This window comes from Haliaeetus albicilla, chromosome 26 (genome assembly GCF_947461875.1).
Source record: "Haliaeetus albicilla chromosome 26, bHalAlb1.1, whole genome shotgun sequence".
Taxonomy (NCBI): Eukaryota; Metazoa; Chordata; class Aves; order Accipitriformes; family Accipitridae; genus Haliaeetus; species Haliaeetus albicilla.
The window spans coordinates 2,102,502-2,121,781 of record NC_091508.1 but is presented as its reverse complement, the minus strand read 5'-3'; the positions used below and the strand labels follow the sequence as shown (position 1 = coordinate 2,121,781).

The 19,280-nt window shown below is 50.1% G+C and overlaps 1 protein-coding gene across 2 annotated transcripts in view; it reads right to left on the bottom strand.

The window, feature by feature from the left end:
* PLXNA2 (plexin A2) overlaps positions 1-19,280 on the bottom strand; it is a 189,235-nt gene that overhangs the window by 7,532 nt on the left and 162,423 nt on the right. For both annotated transcript variants that reach the window (XM_069771712.1, XM_069771711.1), the window contains exons 22-31: positions 18,029-18,297; positions 13,269-13,335; positions 12,477-12,623; positions 11,853-12,012; positions 11,360-11,463; positions 6,580-6,679; positions 4,207-4,397; positions 3,406-3,575; positions 1,284-1,496; positions 298-448 (exon numbers count right to left, since the gene is read on the bottom strand). In XM_069771712.1, coding sequence (XP_069627813.1) covers positions 298-448; positions 1,284-1,496; positions 3,406-3,575; positions 4,207-4,397; positions 6,580-6,679; positions 11,360-11,463; positions 11,853-12,012; positions 12,477-12,623; positions 13,269-13,335; positions 18,029-18,297 — 1,572 coding nt within the window. The remainder of the gene's footprint in view (positions 1-297; positions 449-1,283; positions 1,497-3,405; positions 3,576-4,206; positions 4,398-6,579; positions 6,680-11,359; positions 11,464-11,852; positions 12,013-12,476; positions 12,624-13,268; positions 13,336-18,028; positions 18,298-19,280) is intronic.

Sequence of the window (19,280 nt, the reverse complement as noted above, 5' to 3'; positions counted from 1 at the left end):
CTGCACTGGGCGTATGCCAAGGCTGAGGAATCCAGTCGCTTCCACAATATTTTAGCTCTCAATCCTCCTGGGAAGTATGCTACGGGCACGGCCAGGACCTGAACCTCTTTGCGTGTGAACAGAACAGAGCGGGACAGCAGCGGCACGAGCTACGGTCGTGCTGCGTCGAGGATGAGGAGGAGGAAGGAGCTCTGGGGGGGCAGCGAGGGGGAAAGCTGCGTGACCCGCTGCCGCGCCGAAGCACGGCTCCTCTCCCACGCCGCACGTGCATCCCCCCCCCCGCCAGGGGACACCCACCTCTTCGCTGTACTTGCTGACGTAGGAGTAGATCTCGTTGAGCGCGCTCAGCATGTTGAACTCGACGGAGTGCAGGCGCGACTGCTCGGCGAGGTAGGCGTTCATGTCCTGGTCGCTGATGGCGGGGAGCTTGGCGATGTCTGCGTAATACCTGCGGGAAGGAGAGGCCAAGGGAGGCCGTGAGAAACACGAAGGCTCCAAACGCCCCTCTTCTCCTTGGGATTTCAACAAAGCTCTGCAGGTGATGTCAGATATAGGAAATCCTGTTTTAAATTAAGTTAGTTAATCATTTTCAACTTCAAACAATTTTAATAATACCCAGAGAAGTAGCCAAGATCATCCTGGTCCTTTCTATTCTTCCTGATCGACGGTGCGTTCCTCTTGGCAGAAAAAGGAACCATTGACCCACTACAGAGCGACCTAGCGGTCAAAGTGAGGAGGGGATACCTCCCCGAACGACCACCGAAGACCACCCGAGACCCCCGCGCATGCGGAGGAGGCATTTGATGTGTCATGGTTATACGATCCTATGCATATGCATTAGAGAGTTTGAATATGTACTAGGTAGGAGTAGTTCAATAAATTAGATGCAGTTGTTACTGTACAAAAGGGACACACCTGATGAATCTGGTGTGCTTGATTTGTGGAAAGTCCACTGAGCACCCAGGCCCGAATAAAAAGCAATATCTTTCCTGAGTGTGTGAGATTGATCTATCGCACTCCGGGTAATGAATCCACTTTTAGGACAACACAGGGAAAAGGACATCATTTCGCTTTATGCTTACATCTAGCAAAACAGGATCCTGGTCTGTAACAAGTTGAAAATACGAGCAGAGATGCTGAGTAGGGCTGAGCTGTGCCACCAGCTCGCTGCAAGAGCCACCCTGCTGCATCATCGGCCACCGAGAGCAAAACCGCTCGGCGCAGGAGGTCGGACAGGATCGGAGCACCCAGACCAGCCCAGCACCCATGCTGCTGCTGCTCACCTCTCCACCCAGCTCTTGTAGCTGGGGATGTCCTTGGCATACAGCAGCTTGTTGGAGGGGGAATCCTTGCCCAGGCGGTGCTCCGAGGTGGAGCAGGAGTCCATGAAGGTCTGAGCCACAACAGAGAGGCAGGCGTCCGTGATGCTGCCTTTGTGGATATCAAACACGAACTGGGGGTTTTTGATGACGTTCACCCAGAATCGGAGAGGGAGGCTGTAGGGAAATCAAGAAACAAAATTAAATGTTAGACAAAGGCTAGGAAAGGACACTTGCTGCAGTTTGTGTTCCCAAGCAGAATACAAATGGTGGGAAGCAGCAATAATCTGACTAGGAGCCGGGCCAGGTCCCTCAAACACCAGTTAGCCCAGTCCTGCCTGGATTGCTTGCGACAGGTCCCGCAACGCCTGGGCTGGACACCGCTGCCCTGCGCGCCCCGGGAGCCGCTCTGGGGTCTGATCCTGCACGGAAAGGCGAAGGAGGCGAGAGCCAGGCGGGCAGCAGGCGCCGAGGGCAGGCTGCCTGCGCCAGGGCAGGGCTGAGCAGCGTTCGGCGGTGCTGGGTGAGCAGCTCCGCGAGGAGCCCATTAAACTGAGTTGGTTAGAGTGGGAGTCTGCGGCACGGGGCTGGGCCCGGGGCAGCGGCACTGCCGCCCCCGCGCTAATCAGCCGCTGCCCGGCCACTCCGCAGTCCATCATCTGCGAGCGGTGCAGCAGGCATCAGAGGCTTTGTCCCCAAATCCCGAGGCCTTTGCAATCAAAGGGGAATTATTATTCCTTTTTTCTTCGGCTGTATAGCAGGATCAAAAAAACAGCTGCTGCTTTCTATTACCTTTCAAGTCTCAGCTCTCTCTGTCTATCCAGCTAGCTGCACTGAAGACTTCAGCCTTAACTCTTGCTGCACTGCAGGCAAGCAGCTCAGCCGCGTCCCTGGCAGTGCCAGCTCCCCGTTACCCCAGCTCTCCCTTCCAAGCCCCCGTTTGCTTTGACCTGCTCCAGTGGCATAAGCCTTCTCCCATCTCCCCACCAAAATCCCCTTTCTGGGAACGCTGCAGCCAAGTGAAGTGCTCAGCAGAGCTGTTAGTTCAGAGACCGAATTTTCGCCCTTCTCCCGAGCCCCCCAAGCCCCGGGGCAGAAGGAAGGACCAGGGCTCGTGTGGTCTGATGGCTCTGGCAGAGCAAACTCTGCTGGTCAGCGCTTTCCTTTTTATTGCTTTACGAAGTCTCATCTTTTTTTGTGATTCTGGAGTTTTTATCCTAATAACTCCTTCTTCTAAGGCTTTCAATAAATTGTTTTTAGCTTCCCACAGCCTTAGCGGGGAACCCAGCTTTGGCAGCCGTGATGATTAGAGGCCTTTGAAACCACGAGGGAGCCGGGGGAAAATGCAAAGTCTTCAGGGAGCAACCATTTGTTGTGCTTTTTTTCCTTCCTCAGAGAGGTAAATTTCTAACCCACGGAGCTTTTAATCCTAAAATAACAGCAGAGGCAGAGACGTGAGAGTTCCCATTGTTCGGAGAAAGCTGAACCCTGCTGCAGTCCACGTTGGCCTCATGCGGGGCTGGATCCTTCCCCCCTCGCCCCCTTCTCCCGCTCCCCAGCTGCTCCAGCTGCTGCCCAAAACGATGGGGAAGGTGCAGCCGCTCGCCGAGATCTCCCCCTCCAGCCTGCACCGACATTCGTGCCACAGCACGGTTGCACGGGCAGGGTGGTGCAAGCACGGAGCCCTGCTTCCAGCTACCAGACCGGCTCTGCAAAGCCAGTGATTTCCAAAGTCCAGATGTGTGGATCTACGGCCTGAGGCTAGTGCCCAGCTCCCACCCGGGTAGAGGACTCGCAGATAGCCAGGCTCGTGGTTTAACACTGCACCGGGGTTTCAGCTCGCGTATGCACGGGGCTCAGCACGAACCAGGATCAAACCCGACTGCCACATCTGCACGGGGGCAGAGGCGGTGCTGGTTGGAAAGCATCAGCGTGGCTTCGTGGTACATCTCATGCTTTGGAGCTACGGGACTTGGTTGTTCCCAGCCTTCCCAAAGCTCTTCCCCATCTCTGTTTTTCCCCAGGACACAGGTAATTGCTCAATACTGAGGTTTGCCCCCCTTCCACCCTCCTCCTCCATTCTTACCAATTGCTCTTCCATGTGTGCCTCACATCTGTGTCATGGATGCCGTGCTTATCTGCCTGCTCATCCAAGAAATCGAACATATACTTGATGGCCAGTGGGAGCGCGCTGCCGCGGTGCACAGTGCTGAACAGCGTCTCAAACAAGTCGTCCACAAATTTCTGCAGCGTACCCTAATGGGAGCAGCAACCGAGAAGGTGAAGGGAGGGACGGGCGCACGCTTGGCTAAGCAGCGGTGGTCGGAGGGGATGCCAGATGGTATCGCCAGCTCTGCACGGCCCTGCAAAGCGCTGCCACGGACCCCGCAGGAATAAGTCAGGTCGGGGTCTTTACGAACGCTGACTGCGCTGCTGGAGGACCCCGGGGGAGCGCTCCAGCCTGCAGCTACTCACGCCCGCGCTTGCTCTTTGTTACTAACCTGAAACAATTTCTTTTGCTTTCAAAAGCAAATCTGCATTATCTACAGTGATGAACACATGGTGAAAGGCAGGAAAACTCTCTCTGGCCAAGGAAACCAGTTAAGTATTTACAGGCAGTGCTGCGTCTCTCCAACTCTTTGTGTTTTAAAACCATGCAGAGGAATCAAGTATTGCAGCAATCACCTTGCAGTGTGAGGAAATCTGGGCTCTGTTTCTGTTGCTGCTCCAGGAGCCACCCAACCCCTGGGGCCCGGGAAAGCCTGGCAGGGACAGTCCCCTCACGCCCTGGGAGCTGAGCACCATTAGGGACTGCACAGGACACCCGGCAAGTGTGCCTAAAGGGTCCCTATGCATTTCCCAAGGGAATTTCATGCATGGCAGTTACCTTTGTAGCTAATAGCCTGGTCAGGTAGATCTCAGACACCATCTTACTGCCCCGGTCTCCTTCCTTCTGGTCTCCGTGGTCATGGTTTTTGACCAAGTGCCAGACCTTGACTCCGCTCTCCAGGTCGGGGGTGATCATGGGGGCCCGGGAGCGCAGGCTGTCGGGGCTGCCGGTGTAGCGGAAGGTGGAGTCTGTATGATGGGGAGAGAAGTCGGTCACGCTCAAACCAAACCCCTTTTTCATTTCCCTGTCTCTTCTGAGTGATGCCGCTGTGTTCACGAATGCCAAAATCATCTGCACTGGATTTTTATGGAGTAATGAAACGTAATACAACCTAGGCACCAACAAAATTTGGCATTTGCCAAAGATATGTGTTGGTCTTCTCTGAATAGAGTTCCTCAGACTCAAGCCTTTCTGTTTTCACACTCAGACATGGGACTGTTCTGCTCCATTCACCTCTTTTACTTATGTGAACAGGTAGTGCAGGTCCATACAAGATTTCTCCATGAGTTACAGCTCATGCACATTAACCCTGGGCACCAATTCCTGCAGCACTGGAGCCCTGATAATCAGTATTTTGTAAATAATAACAAGCTGCCTGGCAGAATCAGCACAAAGGGCAGAAGAAACTGCTGTCCTTGTTCTTGAGGTTTTCATTAGAGCAAAAAGGGCTCGAGCTGAGCACCGACTGCAGAGCCCGAGGCCAGTCCTGCAGGAACGGGGAGCTTGAAGGGGAGCAGACAAAGGTTTTTCCCTTAATTGCTTGGAAACCATGGAGGGATGTGAGATATATTTAACTTCCCAAAGAATGTGCCTCCTTGGATCCCATCCACGGTGTCTTCAAGCCGAGATATGGGGCTGAACAGCACAACCATGTGTTGTTGGGTTTTTCTTCCTTTTACTTAATTTCTTTGTTCTCTGGGAACCTTGTGCATTTTCTCAAGTTTAGCCTCCGATTCACAGCTCACCCTCCTCATCGAGAGTAAGGGGATCAATCATAAATCAGCCGAAGGAAATACGCAAGTCATTACCAAACTAGCTAGATTTTCATCCCTGATTAAGGCTTAGATAAATGAGTACTCCAACTGATATAATTAAAGAGACAGACAGGGGGACAGCTAGGAAAGCATCGAGTAATTCTATTTTTAAATATAGCTCTGTACTGATATATAATGGGGGAAGTAAATAAGTATCTCATTTAAATTCTGTCTGCACAATTAGAAGTATTAATCTTAACATGAGCAATGATAGTTCATATTGGTAGTTTGCAAAAGCTTTTCCATCTGACATAGATCAATGAGCACTGAGGACTCAGGCTGTGTGACCCAGCCTCGGTTTTTCCATCACCTGAAGCACGGGAAGTCAGGTGGACTACACCTTGCCAGGAGAAATGCCTTTTCTCCTGGCTTTTGCCTAAGGACTCTCCTGTGGACAGCTCCTCAGAACCTTTGCTCGAGAAAAAAAACCATTATTTTGGGAGCTATAAACAAGAGGAGGAGATGGGCCTGTCAGGAGACCTCTCGTTTGTAAAACACTCTGTAAAATGAAAGATAACGAAAGATCAGTGCACTAGAGATTTTGCCACTGTTGCCTTTTATGGAAGTATATTATTACCATTATTGTGGATTTAGTGCTATAAATGCACACCTGGCACCTCGCAGACTCATTTACTCAGGCTGCAGCGTCTTCAGGGACCCTCTGTGAAGTGCCGAGCCCTGCTATTATGCAAATAATTAATTCCCAGGAGTGCACATCCAAGCACGCCGAGTTAAGATTGCCGTTACCCATTTTTGACCCATTAGCTAAGAATTCAGGATCCTCCACTTAAAGAAGAAATAGATGAAGGAATCAGGCTTTTCTCTCGTGCAGTCTTGCTTACAGGCGAGGGGCACAAAGCTGCTTTCCTGCAGCAGGAGCCCCATGGGTGCTCTGCAGCATCCAGCCCCTCTGAGCCAAAAGCCTTTCCCTGGGCTTTTCCAAGACCCACATTTCCAAAGGCTGCTCATGCGCTTGGCACTTCCTTTTCCCTCCTCTCAGCTTCTCTGGTCTTTTTGCTGTTCTGCTCATAGACAGAAAAGCTTTGCAAAAAAACCAGCAGCCAAGGACATTTTTCTGCTTGGCACATGAACGTACTTTCATTTTGGCTGAGGTGGTGTGGTTCTTTGGGGGAAGATGCTGCTTTGTCCCCACCTAATTCCCTTAAGGTGTTGCCCTCCTGCAACAAAGGCAGCTTCAATACCAGCCCCATCAAGATACTTTCCTCAAGGAAAGCTGCAAGCTCCAGGCTGGCTCTAAAATGTGCAGTGCAGCAGGAGCAATGCCCAGTCACTATCTGTGAGCCATCGTTTCCAGGCCCTTCACTCTGCTTCTTACCGTATCTACTAATAGATGTCCGGGATATACTGGCAGAGGCAGGAATATTGTAGGAAGAGGTCTGTTTGGGAACGAGAGCCACAACTGAGCGGTCTGATACCTGGGGAGGCAAAGGAAGAGAAGAAAAGATCAGCGAGATCCACCGTCCACACTGTGATCACCAGCTGCTCATCCAGCAAACGCAGGTAACAGAAATCCCAGCCCGGGCAGGGAGCTGTCGGCACAGCACCGAGCTCCCGAGGGCACCGGGAGCAATCCTGCTGGCCAGCCCTTGCAGAGACGCGCTCCGGGTTGGGCTGAGCTCCGTGCTGGGTCGGCAGCAGCTCTACAGCAAGGGACTGAAGGAAAGGAGTGATAAATCAAAAGACGTATTGAAGATGTTTTTGGTTGTTCTGATTTAAGATTACGTCTTATCCAATAAAAATGAGAATCTCAAGAATTGTTGTGATCCAATTAAAGTAACAATGCAGAGGGAATAAAACGGCTATAATAACGTTATGGACCATAAAACATTCCTATTAAACCATTTTTTATTTTAGCAATTTTTACGAACTTTAAAAGTTTGATTTACAGCTGAGCAAGTCATAAAGCCATCTTTCAGGGTGTTAAATTGTCAGTCCCTCTACTGCACCAGAGAAGGAATTAAATGCTGGGAAGTCAAACTATAAATGAACATTAGTGCTAACAAGATTTTGTTATAGCAGATTTTAGTAGCCATGTTTAATTTTATCCTCCCCATAAATCTAGTAGTCACTGGAAGTTTTTTAACTTATTTCCCTTAATTAAGAATCTGCAGGTTTCCAGGGAACGGGCCTGAGTGTCTTTTAATTTTGAACTCGTGGCCCATGGTGCAGCACGGCAAGGGAGCAGAGCGCGGAGTCACCGCATCTCGCAGGCTGACGGACCCGCCGGGGCTCAGCCAAGACATTCTTTAGAGGAGCCACACAAAAGAAACGCCTCTTCAGGCTGGAGAAATTGCTTTTGGGACCAAGTCCTCCCTTATTTGCCCGGAGTCCTGTGAGGGACTCGGGACCGTCTCTACGCACAGGGAAGCTCCAGGGCAGCAGCTGGATTTTGCTCCCCCGGCATCGCTGTCAGCAGAAGGGGCGTCTGTGCCACCTCTGCCGCCGCGAGGTGAGCCGCACACAGCGATCTTCGCTGCCTTCAAGGCTTTGGGTTCCACTCAGATGAAAGGTTTCATGTAAATGCGAGTTGTTATTATTGCTAGTGACGGTGGAAATCATAGTCACTTGTGTTTCACAGTACAAAAGTGAGGTATTTCTAAGCAAAACACTTCAAACATCTCCGTTATTTCCTCTTCTGCTCCTGCCTCCCTTCATTGAATTTATTAAGTCAATGGAAGGAACAATCAGTGGTGATATTATTTTCTTAGGCTGTTATTAGCTGCCACTTCAGTTCAATTCCACTAGGGAGAAACCTGAGTGTGCCGGCAGCCCCGGGTGCTCCCGCGGAGGCAGCAGCTCCCCAGCCCCTGTGCCGGGATCTGTTTTCACCAGAGCTGTGGTTAACTGGGAGAGAGGCATTAAAAATTCCACACACACAGAGGACTCTCACTCTCTAAATTTTGGGTCGAATGGCTCTTGTCAGCTAAAAAATACCAGCATGCAAATTAACATCAGATGTAACACACATTCATTTCCCATCTCGCTCTGCTGTTGCCACACTACTATAAAACCCCAGAGATGCCTGCAAAGCTGGCTGGCTGTTTTACAACTTTATAAATATTCCGAGTCTTCTACAAGCTGGAAACATGCTGCACAAAACACCTTAAAGAAAAGAAAAATAAAACCTGGAGCAGGGAGAGCAGCAGTGCAGAAGCCCAGACAATAATACTGTGTTTGCTTGGGGTAGTGAGGATGCAGCGAGGATGCTGGCTCCACATCCACGCCGCCCTCAGCTCCTGGGTCTCATTTTCCACACAAATCTTCCCTCTTTGCTTCTAATTTTTCATTTAAAATAGTTTTCTAGTCTCTCAGCCCTTCCAGACTCACAGTGGCTGACAGGTATTCATGCTCTGCTGCCTCAGAGTTAACCCTGCATGAGCCACTGTAAATCATTTTATATTAAATTCAGTGTTTCATTTTTCCTGAGTAAAGCCACGCAGGGTAAGACTCTCCCATGGATTTTAATAGGCATGAAACCAAAAGGATACTACACAAATGTAATACAATTCCTTACAATATAGTTTAAAAGCTCCAGAGAATTTAACAAAGAATTATGCCTATTTAAGCTACACATCTATTTTTATAAATGAAGAAATAAGCAGCAGGCATACAGTTCTCTATACAATTCTATAAAGTGGTTCAAAAATATTACAGAAAGATGAAAATTTCTTTTTAAATCCAATCTGGCTTTTACATGCAAAGGCTTCCCATGAAAAATACATTTTATCCGTTGATGCAGATATATACATTGTATTTTTATCATCCTAAACATGCAGAAAACAAATGTAATAGTGTCAAAATCCAGCAGCCAAGTGCAGAGCTGAGAAACTCTCGGAATTAAATAACTGTCCCCTGCAGAGCCTCCCCACCCTGCCCCAGAGCACGGTGAGCAGGAGGCTGGTTTGGTCCCTGGCAGGAGTCCGAGTCCAGGCGCTGCAGGGAACGGGGCCCTGGAGCAAAGGGACCCCAGAAATCAGGAGCAGGGGCAAGGCTGCGGGGAGCGGGCAGGTTCTGGTCCTTGCTTCAGCCGTTACTCCCAGGTAACAGCACCTCCGCAAAAGACCACAGAACGCCCGCTGTTATCGGGTGGAAACAGGGGCTGTGCATCTCCAATTACTGTGTGCAAATCCAGAGATCACTTTGCCTTCAGATCAGAATAAAGACAGCACAGCTCTGAATAAAAGATGGAGAGCGCTTTACAGAGCTAGCTTTTGTTTTTTTCTAGAAATTTAGAAATCGTCTTCACTAGTTCTCCAGAAGCTGGAGAAATCTAGATTTCATTTTTATGGCTCGAACCACACCCGTTTTATATGTAACACTCCAGTTAAAATGGTGAGACAGCAGCACTTGAAACTCAAATGATTTTATACCCTCTTCTAAGCTGTGCCTTTGCCCACATATTTGTTTTACTGTGTAGTCCTGGAGCATCTGTATTTTTGATACCTAATAAAAACATTTATTACTCAAACAGAAAAAAAACCTGGTAGGAATAAAAAAAAAAAAATATTGCTGTTTGTTTTTGGCAAAAGCCCTGCCTTGACAAGATTTCTGTTGCAGTGCAGAGAACTTGGCTTCTTTTTATGGCTGAAACAGCTCTGTCGGGCTGTGCAGAGCTTGGGCCAGAGGAGGGAGAGACATGTACAATTGCTACCTGTTTGGATGTTTGGCAGCAAAATTCTACTTTGTTCCAGAACAAAACTGACATTCGAATGGCAGGAATAGCTGCAGCATCTTGAGTGTTGCAAGGATTTTGTTTATTTTAAGGGTAAACTTGTGGCTCAGATTTTCCCACAGGCACTAAAATGAAAGTACTCCCTCCCCTCACACCCAACACACATCAGACAAACACAGATTTCACTTGTGACTTCCTTAAGATGACTTTTAAAGATCAAGGCATAATAAAGTCTCGCTGCTTCCCTGAGTGTTGGTTAATCCCTTGCAACTGTCAGGTAAAACAGATTTTAGAAACAATGGAATTCATCTGCGCAACTCTTATGACATTTTACAGTAATCTGTGTTTAAATCCTTCAGGCTGCTTGGAAAAGTTGACCCTCGAGGTGCTTTTTCACATGCACTTTGCATATTTATGCCATTCTCTCTGCCTCGCTCCTTGATTATATGGCTCCTGTCAATACTGGCTCACATTCAACTTACACAGCACGAGTCACGCTGATGGACTTGAGATGGTGTATAAACAGGGAAAGATGCCAGATTAAATACTAAACACTTCTGTGTAGGTAGTGATGGACAGTAGTAGGTTACAGGTCCCAGTTAATGCAGTTACCCTCTGCTGCAGACAGGCTTTGAGTAAAAGCCTTTGATTCTCTTCAACCAAACCTTCCTCAGCTCCATCTTTACCTCTCTTTCCATCTATCACATGCCGTAAGAAGCCCCTTCCAAGAGATGCATGCCTATCCAGGGAAGCCTGGGCTGGGCTGGAGCACGCAAGCTGCAAAAGCTAAAGATGGCAACAATTTCTTAGGTCACCTCGCCCACCCTGGCTGATGCACAATAGAGCATCTTCGCTGTCTAGCTTTGTTTTATATGACTTTAGTGGCAGAACTCCTGTTACTTGGCTTGGAAGACTAGGTCTGGGATTAGGAGATTTGATGTCACTCTCTCAAGACGTAGCTCTGATATTCACCTTTTCTTAATGTGGCCTCATCCTGTACCTTCCCACAGCACTCCCTCAACCCTCCCATGTGACAGTATTTTAAGTATTTGCTCTGTTTCCCTTCTTCACTCCTCGCATGATGCTCAAGAGTCAACATGTAGAAAGATCACGGATATAAGAGACGAGCTGCCGCAGCCCCCGCAGTGGCAGCTCAGCCCTCTCCACTGTTCCCTCTATCTCACAAGCACGGCTGCTGGTTTTAATTTAGCCAATTTTCAACTCTGCTAGTTTCTTTAAGATCCATGTCAAGGTTGCTTTCCCATCTAATGCGTAAGCACATTGAACTCGTCTGGTTTATCATACAAATGTGACCTCCCTGTCTGTCTTGGCAGATGAGATAGTTGGGAATTAAATTTCTGCTTTTCTTTTCTTCCCCCCCTGGCAGCTTTCTGGGAGCTGTCTGCTGGGGCTGTTTTCCTACCTGATAATGCATCAAGGTGTTCAAGCGCTTCCAATCTCCTTCAATCTTGGTGGTGATGTCTTCATCTTGCAGGACCACACGAGCTATCCGGCCCTGCCGCCACTCTGTGGGAGAGGCAAAAACCAGGCAGACACGATGGTCAGAGAGGGAAAAGGTACTAACAGGCTCTACCCACTTCTGGCCCAAGTGGACAGACGAGCCTGTAGAAAAGCCCATCTCCCAGGAAGAGGCACCCAGAGAACGCTAAATTCTCAGCAGAGTGAAGGAGGCTTCAGGAATCATTTGCTCTGTGGTCAACAGGCAATTAGCTGATCCCACAGAGCTCAAAACCCATCTGACAGGATCTGACAGCAATGCCCATGCTTTCTAGGGGCAGAAACACGTATGGTGTTGTGCAGCCTGAGCTCTAGTTTTCGAGCTCTGCAAAACCCACCAAGAATCACTGATCAACCTCTCTGATCTTCCCCCTCCTATGAGGCCGGGAAGCTCCTACCCAAGTCCATGTCAACAGCTCTTGGTCTTTGAGAATATGGGACGTTTTTGTATACTGCATCGAGGATCTTCTCTTTGACTTGAGTGATGGTATCACAGTTCAGCACCTTCACGGGGATCTCTGGACTGTTCTCGTTATCTGGGTTCACACAGTTTAGGATCTGGAAGGGAAGGAGAACCACACCATGCTCTAAAGGGCTTCAGAAAAGCATCTGGGAGAACTGTAACCACATGTGTCACAACAACCCGTTCTCATAAAAAAACCCACTGCAACCCTAATTGCATCATTGCTACTGTATCTAGTATATATTTATAATGATTACTAAGATAGGAGTGCTGGATGTCCATTTTCATTTGCTAGAGGGAGGGCAATGTTCAACGCACAGGGAGATAAAACACTCCCCTCAAACACTGCTTTTCAAAATCTTAGCTCGGGCTATTTGTACCTGCAAATTAGGGACACACCTGACTTAGGCATGGGTCTAGCAGCACAAGGCTTTATTACACTGGCAACACTTATGCTTCACGGTAGTGTCCTAATCACTGGTCACAAGGTCAGAACAGCTCACGCCTAGGTGGGGAGGACAGAAGCGATTCGGTGGCTGCTTCTACAGTGATCACTCACCAGAGTCTTGTACTCAATTTGCTGTCGGATCAGCTTGTCCTCGCTGAGGGAGTAACGGGCTTCTCCTGTGATGGCATCAATTGGACCTTTCTCCATCTGTTGCTTGATGGCACAGTAGAGCATGAAGAGCGGCTCTCCAGCACATTCCTACACAACGAGACAGACAGCAAAACTAACACAGAGGTGAAGGTGCATCTCCTCCAGGACTGCTGGCCTGCACACAGGTTTTGCACATGATCCATTTCAGCAGAGGCACAGTCCCATTGACTCAATCTTTAGCACACGTGCAATCCAGGCTCAGCTCCCAGCAGCTCCCAGAGAGAACAGCCAAAACCATGAGCTCCATTGCTCGATGGGCATGTTGTCTTTGGCTTGGTAAATCTCTACTGAATCTATATGGCTGTAAAAAAAGGAATTTGAGATCTTGATCTCGTCGTTCACGCCCATGAAGCACATTTTGTGGGGCTTCCAAAACCACAAATGAAGTTAAAAAATATGGAAGCCCAGGCACGGAGATGTAAGTGAGAATTTCTCCTAAGTACTGAAGAGGTGCAACAGAAACTCTAGTACATGAGAACTACACCAGGCGATCTGAGGGTTGAAGGAAGCTGTGACAGCTTGACTCAGCCCATGTAACAGCAGCCCCACGTGTAGGCATCTCTGAGCAAATTTCCACCTCCCCTGCCTCGCTACTATGTCTTTTGACTTGTTTCAAGCCCAGATTTACCCCGGGGATGGCTGGCCGGTGAGACAGCAAAGCAGCAGCGGGGTCTCAGCTCCATCCCTCCTTACCTTGAGGAACTTGTGGAGGAGGAAGGCAAACCAGTTAGTCAGCATCTTCTCGGCCACCGACTCGGTCCTAGGGAAGCCAGGAGGACACGTACATTACATACAAACCCAAACCACGCATTGAAGGCCCCCAAATGTCCCCGGGTGCTACCACCTGGCTGCACCCTGGCACAGCTCCCGCGGTGCTTAGAGCCGAGCCGTGGCCCCGGACCAGGCAGGCAGCAGGATTTGGCCAGTGCTGTCCCCCCCAGCCCCCCTGCACCGAGCTGACAGCAGCTCGCCCAGCTGACAGCCCGTCACAGCCCTGATGGGGCTGGTGACAGGGAGCCTGGTGACACTCGGCTCCTCGCACGTGGCGCAAATTACAGCCTGGCTCAGTAAATCACTGGGATTTGCAGCAGTTCCTGGCAATCAGGGACAGCAGAGTGACAATGGCAGGGAAATTGCAGCTTTCTCCCCAGTCCCTCCCAGTGTCCTCTCCCCACATTGTGCCCGAGATTATCTCTAATTTAAATACAATGGCTCCTAATGATAGTTTTTAATGCCGGCTCTGCAGGACTGGGAGGCTTTCCTTAAAGCACCACAATCCCTTTTCCCGGGACGGCGACAGGGTGGCTCACAGTCCACGTCTGAGCCCCCACCACGCAGCTCACGCTGGGGGCGGCAGGCGAGGCTGCCAGCCCACCCGTGAAGCCGTGCGGGCGAGAGCTGCTCCGCCGCAGCCCGGCCAGCTGCCGACGTGACCCTGGGCAACGTGGTTCTCCGCACTACCAGCCTTCCCCTCGTGCCACATGCGCTACCAGGATCTGGTCCAAATTTCAGCAAGCGAAGAGGGATGGATCCCATCCCTCGCCTTCTGCAGCACCCTTTCCTCTGGGGACCATCTGCCTCCACCGTGAGCCTGCAGCGAGGCAGCAGTCCCACCAGGTCTGGGCATCTCTCTGCGCCTTCATCCCCTTGGCCGGCAGCTCTGTTCCCGGTGCCGTTCCTGCCGACCACCTTTTCGAGCACTGGGCCACCAACCTGCTCAGGAGATGCCCGGCGGGCACGGCAATGCACTGAGCCTCCGCCTCCGCACCTATCCTGACCTGGAGCGAGTCACCGTCCCGCTCCGGACCCATTTTTCCCTATTCTCCTCCATCTGCTCTGCTGCCTTGAATTAGGGACTGCCTCTTGGTATGTATTTATCCAGCATCCTGCATGTTTGAAAACTCTGGCATTTAATGAAAAGCACACACTATAGAAGCAACAGGGTTTGATCCCAAAGTCAAGCAGATCAAGTATAAACCACAGATTTCAGCAAACAAAAACTGATGCCAGTCAGCAAGCAGACCTGGGGTCACGTTATCCATCATCTCTTAGGATCACAACATCTGCCAGGAATTTGTGAAAATGTCTGCAGATCCCCAAAGAATTTAAGCCTGAATTGATTAAGTGCCTAAAAATTCATCCTACAAATTGACACACACATTGTTCTCCTGCTTAAAATATTTCAGTCACCCAATTAAGGAGGAGAAGCACTAGCACACTCCCACACCAGTGACCTACGGAAAATGGAGTCAGTGATACAAACTAAAGAATAGGTGAAAAACTCAGAAAATTATACATTCAGGACTTCAGGGGGAATATTAATTTAATAAACTACTTTGTTAATAGAATATTAAATTAAGAATTGGCAACCCTCCCGATCAGGCCTACCAGTGAAGTAATGCTGTGTCCTGTCCCTGTTGGCGGCTCATGCCCTGACACCGACACCAGCAGCGTAAAAATAACTGAAATATGGAGTGACAGAGAAGTTGGGGCATGTTGTGTGGGAGAAGGGTATCGGATACTCCTGTGCCTAGCTGTTCCCTTTTATTTCTTTATCAGAAATACAAGATCAGCTGAATGGAACAGCAAAAAGAAACACCTCGGAGCATCTTTGTCAAACCCCATTTATCCTTACCTTCAAGCACTGAATCTCACTCTCATCTCAACACAGACTGACACCGTGAGATATTTGCAGTGCATCAGTCCCGGGGACGGCCAACAATTGAGTTAATCATCGCTGTCCTGCACTGGCTGAGGAAAGAGGCTGCTCATAACCTTCATCGCTGCTGGGTGCAGCAGGAGCACTGTAGGCTCCTTGCAAACAAGTCTGCTGCATATACTTTCCTTGGCCTCCTCTGCCTTTGAAATCGGATCGGTGGTGGATGGCTGGGTAAGCCATCCCTTAAACTCTGCCCACCACCACGGGGCCTGACCTCTCTTTCTCTCCGCTACGCGGGGAGGGCTCTGCCGAGCCACAGCGATAGCTGCTGCCGGGCTTTGTGCTGCCCCTCGTACGCCGCTGCTGGGCTGGTATCTGAAGCGCTGTTAAGGGTCTGCCTTTAAAATAAAAAATAAGCTCCTGAAGATTAACGTGGCAGGGAAGGATCCCTAGACTTGGAGAAAAACCTTCGCATATTGACCACATAACAAGGGCAAAGCACGATCCAGAGACGACTTTCCAAAGGAGTCTGACGCCAGCAACCAGTGCCTTGGCTGCCCCTCCGACTTTCTGAGGCACCAGGAATAAAACAAAACTAAACAAAAAGAGCTGAGAGAACCCAAAAAATAAATATGTATTTTATTAATTTTCCCTGCTGTATCTAGGTCTCCGAACTGCTGCGTGCTGTGCTCTGTGCCAGGAACCAGAGCAGCTATTTGATTTAATGTCAACTTTCTTGCTGTCTCCCGCGAGGGGTAGTCATGGAAGAAAGAGAGAGGGGGAAACAAGGAAGAAAGAGAGAAAGAACTGAGCGCCAATTATCAACTGCTGCCACCAGAGAGCTCAAAAAATAAAAAAAACATATCTCACTTTGTGGCTGATCGCTCCTTATTAAGTCAGAGCAAGACGGTCCAGCCCGGGCTGTTTTGTGCACCAACACCACCCGAGAGCCCACGGGGCACAGGGCTGGGACAGGGCTCCAGCCGTAGGTTTAATAGGGCCTGTAGCAATAGGACAAGGGGAAATGGTTTTAAACTAAAAGAGGGGAGATTCAGACTGGATATAAGGGAGACATTTTTTTCCATGAGGGTGGTGAAACACTGGACCAGAGAGGTGGTAGATGCCCCATCCCTGGAAACATTCAAGGTCAGGTTTCCCGTGAAATGGCTAAATCCTGGCACGGGACAGCCAGCCTCGATGCTGCTGGTGTTGCCCATAGCCCTGTCTCTTTGCTGGGTGCTGCGGGGAGGAGGGGGCATGACTCTGATCACCAGCCGTGTACTTTTTGGAGCACCACAAAAAGACATTATTGATGGCTGAGGCAGAAGATGCCTTCCCAGCAACTCGTCAAACCACGGGGGAAATTAAGACGGCTTCCTTTTCCGAGATGAGTTATTGCCTCCGCAAACACAGCCAGATTTAAAGCAATTTCCTGTCAAGTATATTCATTACGGCTGGAGGAATCCCTGAAATTTTCCTAGAGCTGTGAAATACTCTCCTTTCCTTCATCCTCCCGCTCCAGCAAGATGCCGGCGGAGCCGCAGGCGCAGCCAACGGGGCAGCCACGTTCTTGCCGCCGGCCAAGGCCAGGCTCTGCAGCACGGCCAGGACCCAAAGGGACGTGGGACAGAGATGGCTCATGACATGGAGAACAGGAGTAGCCTTTTACTTGTGGCTGCTGATCTGGCCTTCATTAACGGGCTCTTTTCCCCTTTTTCTTTCTGCCATTTCCCAACATGATCTTGGGCGAGTTGCTTAATCCATTCTTGAGCTCCTTCCCCCAGCTGTGAAACACAAACGCTGCTGCTCCATCCAGGCAGACATGGATCCCGCGAGGATAAAGCCCACAAATACCTGCGAGGTAGCTCAGATGCATGAGGGTGAAGGACACAGGAGCAGCCTGGCTGCAGAGGATGGGCTGCCATCAGGAGGGAGACCTAGCCTTGGTGGGCAGCCTGCCTTTCCCTGACAGCTCCAGGGGCAATTCATGGCATTGCCCATCCAAGAGGTACTTTTCTTCACTAGGTCTTTAATGCTCTACTCATCACGATAATACTACAGCTTGTGGGAGACAAGGACCCTAAGGACTGTACAGACATGTAAGAAATCAGGCTCCTGTCCTTAAGAGCCTGAAGCCCGGTAAGACGGCTGAAAGAGCTGCATCTCTGCTCCTCCAGACCCTGCTGTCCCTGAGCTAGCGTCTCCTTTTCCCTGCTCGGATGCACAGGACACTGCTTGGTACCAGCAACGTGCAGGTGAGGGAGAGCTCCAGTTTTTGTGCCATTCACCTCCCCGCCACGATGCTGCCCTGAGGACCGGCAGTGGGGGCTAAACCCCTTTGCTGAACTGCTCGGACATCTCTGCACACATGGGTGAGAGAAGCAGGAGGTCGCTCAGGCGGGTGCAGGCACGAGGCAGCTGGATGGCAGAGGTGACAGCGCTGGCAGCATCACCTGCTCTCAGCCAAGCCAGGGTAGGGGGGACTGCTGGGGCAAGGTAGGAGATTATGAGTGAGAGAGACACGCAGCAGAGGTAATAGCTCTCTTGGATCCAATTTAAGACCCTGTTCAGCCATCTGTGAAATCACGGAATAGAGTTAACCCTGTGTCCTGGAGACAGGCGAAGAAATGGACCGGTCACCCAAAGTCCCCCATGGAGAGCAGCGTTTTCCTTCTGACACCAGCCCCCTCGTCCCGCAGATCCACCAGATGCCACCAGCAGTGTGGCTGTGCCAGCCCGGTGAACCACGCTGACCTGCCTGCAGCCCCGTCCCCTCCCCGTCCCCCTGCGTTACCTGCGCAGGAGCAGTTTGGGGTGGTTCTTGTTTTCCAGGTTCTTCTCGATGAGGTCGGAGAGCAGCTGCTTCAGCACGTCGGTGGCGTACTCCAGCTTGCCCTGCAGACCCGTCATGATGAGCGAGGCCACGTTGCCGCGATCGCGCATGGAGAAGCTGCGCTGCAGCTCCAGCGTTCGGATGAAGGTCAGCAGGAAGACTTTGTTGTTGATCAACTGAGCAAAGAGCTTCAAGGCCTTCTCCACGCTCTGCTGCCCGTTCCCTTGGACCTGTGGTGGAGGAGAGGATGCCCATCAGTCAAGGCACGGGAGGACAAGGGACCGGTGGGCAGCCCTGCACCACCACGGGGTCACTCTGCCATCACTAGGGTTGGGGTGAATGGTTTAACCCTGGGTGCAAGAGCCAGCACCCCACCTCTCAAGGCCTCAGCATCCCCGAACATGGTCTCTGGCCAGTCCTGAACAAGCGTCACCCTTTCTGTCCTCCCCCAGCACTTCAGGACGGCTCGCCTTAATCGTTGCTCCACGCTGCACCCTCTGCATGCCATAAAGCTCTTGCTTTAAGGCTAACAGCCCTATAAATGACACACAGTTTTGCTTGTTGTGCACAAAAAGTGACACTCCTGTAAGTAAATTAAATACTAATTCAGACTATTGCTTTACTATGGGACAAGTGTAAAAATTAATTGAGGCTTTCAGCCAGTTGCAGATTCAAGTAATTCATTACAAGTGAAAATGATGAACTACGTTAAGCAACTCTTTACCAAACATCTTGGAGACTTATGTATTGGTTTTACTAACGTTACATAATTAAGCAACTGTGTAATTGGCAACACATTTATCACTTCTGCAATTCTGTTTTTCATGAGTAAAACAAATAAAAAGCATTCATATTTGTTTGCTAGAGCATCAGCTTATTTGGCAATTTAAACAGTGAACATAATGTGCGGGAGTGGAAAACTCGGGGCATGGGAATGGGCTGGGAGAGGCTGGTACAAAGCCTGTGTGAGTTTTACCAACACCACGGCAACTGCTCAGCATTGGTGGCCCACTAGAGAGGAATCTAATTTGATGCACTAATGCTAAGTAGTGCTTGCCTGGAAAAGCAATGCAGCCGTATGGAGCACCAGCAATCAAGAATTCTTCCTCTTACATCTCTGGCTAAAGATTTGGGCCACCCCCTGGGCTGTGTGAAGGCAATAGGACTTTCAGGATTTACTGGAGCAATGCCAGTCTCCGAGAGGGAGCGCTGA